General features: G+C 67.5%; 2 protein-coding genes across 3 annotated transcripts; both read right to left on the minus strand.

Annotated features, from left to right (window-relative positions):
- Positions 1-425: 425 nt before the first annotated feature.
- Positions 426-4,228, minus strand: MTG1 (mitochondrial ribosome associated GTPase 1). The gene is made up of 11 exons (XM_027632228.1): positions 4,099-4,228; positions 3,947-4,011; positions 3,038-3,142; positions 2,865-2,945; positions 2,640-2,696; positions 1,896-1,986; positions 1,750-1,811; positions 1,486-1,582; positions 1,230-1,311; positions 1,017-1,129; positions 426-929 (listed from the first exon to the last, which is right to left on the minus strand). Exons 1-11 carry the CDS (start codon positions 4,202-4,204, stop codon positions 832-834), a joined length of 957 nt encoding a protein of 318 aa, XP_027488029.1. The 5' UTR covers positions 4,205-4,228; the 3' UTR covers positions 426-831.
- Positions 4,229-4,546: 318 nt separating this feature from the next.
- PAOX (polyamine oxidase) lies at positions 4,547-7,206 on the minus strand. 2 transcript variants are annotated; one of them, XM_027632227.1, is made up of 7 exons: positions 7,062-7,206; positions 6,246-6,738; positions 5,968-6,167; positions 5,476-5,731; positions 5,237-5,349; positions 5,003-5,160; positions 4,547-4,734 (listed from the first exon to the last, which is right to left on the minus strand). In XM_027632227.1, exons 1-7 carry the CDS (start codon positions 7,204-7,206, stop codon positions 4,591-4,593), a joined length of 1,509 nt encoding a protein of 502 aa, XP_027488028.1. In that variant the 3' UTR covers positions 4,547-4,590. The 2 variants fall into 2 exon arrangements, with proteins under 2 accessions (XP_027488028.1, XP_027488027.1); XM_027632226.1 differs by lacking the exon at positions 7,062-7,206 and having other exon boundaries at positions 6,246-6,962.
- Between the last annotated feature and the right edge of the window lie 9 nt (positions 7,207-7,215).

Consider the following 7,215-nt stretch of genomic DNA (forward strand, 5'->3'; position numbering starts at 1 on the left):
CCGGGGAGCTGCAGGCGGGGGACGGCGTCGAGTACCGCGACGGCAACTGGACGGCGGCCGCCAGCGCCTGGACCTCCGCCGCGCCCGCCGGCACCGCGCCGGGCCGGGCGCTGCCCTGGCTCTGCCCGCTGGCCGCGCTCCTCCGCCGCTGATGGATCCCGGGGGACCCGACCGTGCCCGGAGCACCCAGGACGCCGCGAGGACCGGGCGCCCCACCGGGGGCTGAGCCCCGCGCCCCGGGATAGCAGCAGCTCCTGGGGCTGTGCCCACACACTGCCAGCGGGGCAGGACCCCCGCGGGAGCCCCTCCACCACCTCCCCCCATGCCGTGCCAAACCCCGCCGGCTCGGGCACCCCTTCGCACCGCGCCTCTGTCCCTGGCCTCGCGAGGACGAGGAGGCGACAATAAAGCTGGACAAAAGCAAGTGTGCCTGGATGCGGGACGAGGGGCTTGGGCGGGACCTTGGGATGGCCACTGCCCAGCCCCCTGCCCACAAAGGCTTTATTTCGGGATGGAGGTCCCTGAGCGGGCCAAGGCTACAGCAATGAAATGGCTCCTCAGGGATTTTGTCCCAGCCGGAGGCACCAGCCCTGCCCCAGGCCCCCTGGGGTGGGCACAGCTCCCCATGAAGTGACACCACAGGGCAGCCTCAGTGGCCACCGTGGGCATCCCGTCCCTCCGGCGCTTTGCCTGGAACCAGGAGCTGCCCCAGCAGAGCCACTTCAGTCACACACCAGAGCTCCCTGCTGAGGTGTCCCCAGCCCCGTGGGGCACTGGGGTGTCCCCTGCCCGCACGGCTGCAGGCAGTGCCTCTCCCCCCTGGGACAGGTCTCAGTCCAGTGTCACCCTGCCCAGGCGTCCCGCTCGGAAGTCCCGCAGGAACTCGTAGGCAGCGGCCGTGTAGTTGAGCATCGTCACGTTGACATTCCCTGGAGATGGCAGTGGGTGCAGAAGGAGGGTCAGCAGGGACCCCCAGACTCCCAGCCCCTGTGCCCCAGAGCCCCCCAGGCACTCACCTGTGCCTGTCAGCACCGTCACCTTCTGCGTGCGGCCCTGGGCGAGGGCCACGCGCTTCAGCACGGGCTCGATGCGGTCGCAGGGCTCGCCCAGCCCGTAGCGCTGCACGTACCTGCCAGAGGGACAGCTCATCCCACACTCCCCACAGCATTCCCGGGGATGGGGCCTCCACAGCCCTCCTGGGACCCCTCCCCGGCTCCCCTGCAGCTCACCCGAACTGCTGCTGCTTGTTCAGGGTGTACAGCAGGTAGTCAGCCATCATGTCCTCCCCCACCATGTGGTCATGGATGGCTCCTGGAAAAGAGGGTCAAGCCCCAGTTCCCCCAAGCCCTTGCTGAGCCCTCGCCAAGCCTCCCGCCATCCCTGTGGCACCCAGGGGCCCTGAGCAGACTCCCACCCCGGCCTCAGGCACCAGACCCCAAGGCCATGTCTGGGGACTCCCCCAGCCAGCCACGGCCTCCACCTCACCACACAGTGCCAGCTTCATGCCCGTCTCCACATCCCCCAGCTTCGGGGGCAGCACACCAGGGGTGTCCACCAGGTACATCAGGGGCTTCTCACAGACCTGGGGGAGGTAGGGCTAGTAATTAGCACCATGGACTCCTACGTGGTTAACGAGCTTGTGTTAAGATCCTGCTGGAAAGGGGACCTGAGCAACCCTGGGATCAGTCTGTAGGCATCAAGGATGTGGGAGGCAGAGCCCACCCAGCCGCTGCGCTGCAGGGACGGTACCTGGATCCTGGTCAGCACTGCCTTGGTGATGCCTGGCTCTGCCCCCACCACCGTGGCTTTCCCTGGGGGAAAAAGTGACATGGTTATGAAAGCAAAGGACACTGTCCCCCACCTCCTCCCCAAGCCCTAGCACCACGGAGAAATACCCTTCTTGAGGTGCAGCCTCCGCAGGGAGTTGATGAGCGAGGATTTGCCCACGTTGGGCACGCCGATCACCAGGATGTTGAAGTCGGAGCTCTGGGAGCCAGGGAAACATGAGCAAGGAGCGCTGGTTATCAGCCATCCACCCCAGCAGTGAGGGGCAGCAGCCACAGCCAACCCCCCCGGGGTCTGCTGGCAGTTCTGGCACCTGCAGGACCTGCCTTGTCCCTCGGCTGGAGAGGGAGGTGACCCTCCCTCTGCTCTGCACGGGGGTGGCCTCACCTTGAGCACTGGGGGCAGTTTTGGGAACCACAGTATGAAAAAGATTTAAAAGAGGGAGTCCAAAGGAGGGATATGGGAATGGGGAAGGGCCTCGAGGGGCCACACAAGGAAGGGCTGAGGGCACTTGGTCTGTTCAGCTGGAGGAGACTGAGGTCAGACCTCACTGGGGTATGGAGCTCCTCTCTGGTGACCAGTGACAGGACCCAAGGGAATGGCTGGAGCTGTGTCAGGGCAGGGTCAGGTTGGATCTCAGGGAAAGGTTCTTCCCCCAAAGGGTGGTTGGCACTGCCCAGGCTCCCCAGGGCAGTGGGCACAGCACCAAGGCTGCCAGAGCTCCAGGAGGGTTTGGACAATGCCCTCAGGGACAGGATGGGATTGTTAGGATGTCGTGGGCAGGGTCAGGAGTTGTCCTGGATGATCCTTTGGGTCCCCTCCAGCTCAGGATATTCTGTGACTCTGTGTCTCACCTCAGCCCTGTGGTAGCGTGGGCCCTCAGCCACCAGCCGGGCAACCAGGGGGACGATCTGCAGGGAAACAGGGGCTGGCACTCTGCAGCAGCCACAGACACTGTGCCAGGGGGCTGAGCAGAGGACTTGGGACAGCTGGAAAAGAGGATCACGCCAGAGCAGCCACCTGGGGCCCTGAAGGCTGGGAGCTCACCAGGGAGCAGGGCTGGGCTGCAGCCCCGTTACCTTCTTGACCCCGACATCACGCTGGCAGTCGGTGAACACCACCTGCGGGCACCCCTGCTCCTTCAGCCGCTCCAACACCGCCTGTGGGGCACGGGGAGAGCCTCTGCTGTCACCTCCCTGTGCCCCCACTGCTGCCCCAGCCCAGCCCAGCCCAGCCCTGCCCCGGCGCTCACCGGCTGCCGGCGGGGATCAGCCAGGTCCATCTTGTTCAGCACCAGGACGTGCGGGCGGATGCCCAGAGCCTCCTTCAGCGCGGGGTTACGGCCCGACACCGGGATGTGGCAGTGCTAAGGGCAGCAACTGGAAACAGCCACGGGAGAGGGGGGACACGGGGCTGCGGAGGGAGAAGGCACGCTCTGGAGGGAGAAGAGGTGTCTGGAGAGGGACGAGGGGTGGTCTGGAGAGGGAGAAGGGGTGGCTGGAGAGGGAGAAGGGGTGGCTGGAGAGGGAGAAGGGGTGGCTGAAGGGGGACAAGGGGTGGCTGAAGGGGGACAAGGGGTGGCTGAAGGGGGACAAGGGGTGGCCTAGAGGGAGAAGGGGTGACTTGGGAGGGAGAAGGGATGCTCTGGAGGGAGAAGGGATGTTCTGGAGAGGGAGAAGGGGTGCTCTGGAAAGGGAGAAGGGGTGCTCTGGAGAGGGAGAAGGGGTGGCTGAAGGGGGACAAGGGGTGGCCTAGAGGGAGAAGGGGTGGCCTAGAGGGAGAAGGGATGTTCTGGAGAGGGAGAAGGAGTGCTCTGGAGAGGGAGAAGGGGTGCTCTGGAGAGGGAGAACGGGTGGCTGAAGGGGGACAAGGGGTGGCCTAGAGGGAGAAGGAGTGACTGGAGAGGGAGAAGGGATGCTCTGGAGAGGGAGGAGGATTGCTCTGGAGGCAGAAGAGGTGGCCTAGAAGGAGGAGTGCTCTGGAGTGAGAATTGCTCTGGAGGGAGAAGGGGTGGTCTGGACAGGGAGAAGGGGTGGCTGGAGAGGGACAAGGGACGGGTGGAGAGGGACAAGGGGTGTTCTGGAGGGAGAAGAATTGCTCCGGAGAGGGAGAAGGGGGTGAGGGAGATTTTTTTTTTTTTTTAAGCAGCTGCGGAGGATATCCGAGCGTCGTGCACCTCCACCAGGCAGTCAGCGCGGCGCAGCGCCGCCTGCATCTGCCGCAGCCCTGCAACAACAACAACAAAACAGCGCCGGGGTGAGCTCCCCCTTGTTATGCGTGTGTGTGTGAGGAGGGCTCGACCCACCACCTCACCTTTCGCCATGTGCCGCGGGAACCAAGAGGCCACATCGCGGCCGCCGAAGTCGAAGCGTTCCCGGAACGCCCCGGCTGCCCTCAGCGGCCCTGCCCACACCCTCATGGCCGCCGGCGCGTCACTTCCGGCGCGACACCGGAAGGGGCGCGACTCGCAGCCATGGCGGAGCCGCAGCCTCAAGGGGGTCCGGGGGGCTCGGCGGCATCTCCCGGTGGCGCCGGGGGTGCTCCTCAACCCGGTGCGGCCGCCTCGGCCCCTCAGCCCGCCCCGCAGCCCGGCCCGGCGCAGGACCCGCTGGACGACCCGCGCTACACCATCTCCAGCACCAACTGGTATTAAAAATCAGCACCGCAGCCCCTTCGCCAGGAGGAGGATTAGGATTGGAAGAAAAGCCTCCGCGGGCGCTGGCGGCTTCTTAATAAAACAAGGAGACCGAGCGGCACAAAAAAAGCAGCAGCGAAGCAGCGGGCGCGTTTATTTGGCCGCCCCCCTCAGGGCTGAGGAGGAGGAGGGATGGGAGGCTGGAGGAGGTGGTTGAGCCGCTCGGCCTCCCGCCAGCCCGAGAGCAGCGCGCCGTGGGTGGTGGAGTAGAAGGTGCGGTGCGTGGCCTCGCCGGCGAAGAGGAGCTGCAGGGGCTGCGGGCGGGGGGGAGAGAAGGTGAGCCGAGCCGTGACAACCCGGCCTCGCCCCCCCGCGCCCCTGGGGGGCATCGCCGCGGAGACACCGGCGAGCGGGCGCCCTCCCTTCCCCAAACTTTAGGGAAGTGGGGTTGCCCCCGCCGCCGTGGAGCTCGGCAGGTGAACACCACCCTCACTCCCCAAAAAGAGTGGGAGCGGTGCCGCTTCCCTGCGCTGCTGGAGGTGCCCTGTCCCCCCTGCCCCACTGCACCCCCTGCATCCTCACCCGGGGGTCCTGCGGGTCCTCGGGCAGGGGCTGTGCCAGCACGTCGATGTCGTCCCCGGAGCTGCCGACGGCCACGTAGCTGTAGGAGCCGCGGGTGTAGGGAGCGCTGTGCCAGCAGGACCGGAGCACGCTCCTGGGGGCCGGCAGGCTGGGGTTCCCTGCGGGGAGGGCATTGGGGCTGCGATCCTGGAATCCCCCGGGGGTTGGGGCGGGCAGGGAGGGCGGGGGAGGCACCTGTGAGCCTGCGCAGGAGGCGGGTCATGGCGCTGAGCACCTCGGCGTCGCTCAGAGTCTCCATGTGCTCCGACTCCTTCCCCGCGATGAAGCCGCAGAGGACGTGCCCGTGCCTGGGCAGGGGACACGGAGCTCAGAGCTGCTGCTCGCTGGGGCTGTGGTGCCCTCCCTGCCCCACCTCACGGGCCACCAGCCACCCAGAGCAGGCCTGGGAGGCGCCCCACATCCCTCTCACGTACTGCTCCGGGGGCTGGAGGACCACGAATCCGATGAGCTTCTTGAACCAGTTGGCCTCCAGGTCGGTGCTGGGCTCCTCCAGGGGCGACTCGTCCTCCCACACCACTTCCAGGAGCTGCTGCTCGGGTTCCCAGAAAGGCTGCTCGAACTCCAGGAAAATCTTGTTGTTGGTGCCAAAGCCCAGGCGGCGAATGGCCTCCACTTTCCACTCGGGAAGGGGAGGCTGGAAGAATTCCTGGTGGCGTTCCTTGAGGAAACCTGCAGGCACAAGATTGAGCAGATCAGGCAGCTCTGAGCCGGGATCCTAAATGGGATCTGAGATACTCTGCCCTCCCCAAGTCCCTTCCCAGCCTCTCCTCTCCCGCTGGAATTCCTGTCTGAGAGGCTGGGGAGGGGTTTGGGCAATCCCCTCCACCTGCCCATCTCCAAGCCTGCCAGCTGGTTGGAGGGGACAGGCAAGGCAAGGAGAAGGGTGGGTGCCCTCATTTCCTCACCCAGCGGGACAGTGACGATGACGTGGTCGGCGAGAAAGGCGTCCCCATCTTCACACTCCACCCGGACGGGGAAATCCCTGGAATCGTCCCCTTCCTCGCGGAAGGACCCTCGCCACCGGATAGTCCTCACTGGCTTGTTGAGCAGGACGGTGCCCTCGGGCAGAGCCGAGAGGAGGCGCTCGGACAAGCTGCTGTAGCCGCTGCGGGAGGAGGCGCTGCTGGGGACGGGGTGGCCCCCGAAACGCTGCTCCGCGTCCCCTGCGGAGCCCCGCGCTTACCCTGGGAAGGTGCAGTCCAGGCCGGGCAGCGACACGTACTCCCCGAAGGGCTCCAGAGCCACCAGGTCCATGCTGTGGGTCCCGCTGATGCAGCACTCCAGCTTGAGGCAGGCGGCGAGCACGGCCAGCTGGAGCCGCCGGGCCTCCTCCACGCCCCCCGCCATCGTGGGCACCCTCCGGGCGATCTCTGCCCGCAGGTACTGGCCCACGCTGGGCGCCGGCGGCTCCTTGGACCCCTGGAAGGCGCGGGTGGAGGCCAGGAGGGCGTAGAAGAGGTCGCGGGCTTCGCTCACCGCCTTAGGGCTCAGCACCCTCCCCGAGCTGCTGTAGGTGACGGAGGGCAGCGGGGGGTGTCCCCCCGCCTCTGCCTGCTGGTTCTCCTCCAGGGCAGCCTCCGGGCCCAGCAGGCCGTACTGGGAGGCCAGGCAGAACACGGGGTTCCCCGGCGAGGGGCCGTGGATCCAGTGTGCCCCCATCTCCGCCAGCCCCGACGCTGCCGGGAGGGAGGGACAGGCGGTCACCCCGAGCCATGCGTGTGGCAGGACCCCCAACCCCACGTGCGCCCCTAAAACAGCGGACCCGCCTCTGCCCCAGCCTGCGCTGTGCCACCCGTGACGGGCTCCCGTTTGATCCCACTCCGGAGGGGCCCCGCGGGGTCGGGGGTCAGGAGCAGCTTCCCCATCCCGGTACAGCCGCCCCATCCCGGTGCCCCCGCCCCGCCCCAGCCCGGGCCCGCCCCCCGGTGCCGCCCATCCCGTGTTCCCGGTGCCGCCCATCCCGTGTTCCCGGTGCCTCCCCGGGCCCCCCCGGCCGTACCGAAGGGGCGGGTGCAGACGCGGCCCCCGGGCCGGGCCGCCGCCTCCAGCAGCCGCAGGGAGCCGTGCCCGCGGAGCCGCCCCGCCGCCCCCAGCCCCGCCAGCCCCGCGCCCACCGCCACCACCCGCCGCCCGCCGCCCTCCATGGCCGCCGG

The sequence above is a fragment of the Corapipo altera genome, unplaced genomic scaffold (assembly GCF_003945725.1).
Source record: "Corapipo altera isolate COAL_440 unplaced genomic scaffold, ASM394572v1 60847, whole genome shotgun sequence".
Lineage (NCBI taxonomy): Eukaryota > Metazoa > Chordata > Aves > Passeriformes > Pipridae > Corapipo > Corapipo altera.

Bases quoted from the DNA above. Each gene is read 5' to 3' on its own strand.
- MTG1 (XM_027632228.1), bottom strand. From the start codon at position 4,204: ATGAGGGTGTGGGCAGGGCCGCTGAGGGCAGCCGGGGCGTTCCGGGAA. The intron at 4,012-4,098 runs GTGAGGTGGTGG...TTGTTGTTGCAG, and splicing joins CCCGCGGCACATGGCGAAAG to GGCTGCGGCAGATGCAGGCG. The intron at 2,946-3,037 runs GTGAGCGCCGGG...CGTGCCCCACAG, and splicing joins CTGATCCCCGCCGGCAGCCG to GCGGTGTTGGAGCGGCTGAA.
- PAOX (XM_027632226.1), bottom strand. From the start codon at position 6,946: ATGGGGCGGCTGTACCGGGATGGGGAAGCTGCTCCTGACCCCCGACCC. The intron at 5,732-5,967 runs GTGAGGAAATGA...TTGTGCCTGCAG, and splicing joins CATCGTCACTGTCCCGCTGG to GTTTCCTCAAGGAACGCCAC. The intron at 5,350-5,475 runs GTACGTGAGAGG...TCCCCTGCCCAG, and splicing joins GTCCTCCAGCCCCCGGAGCA to GCACGGGCACGTCCTCTGCG.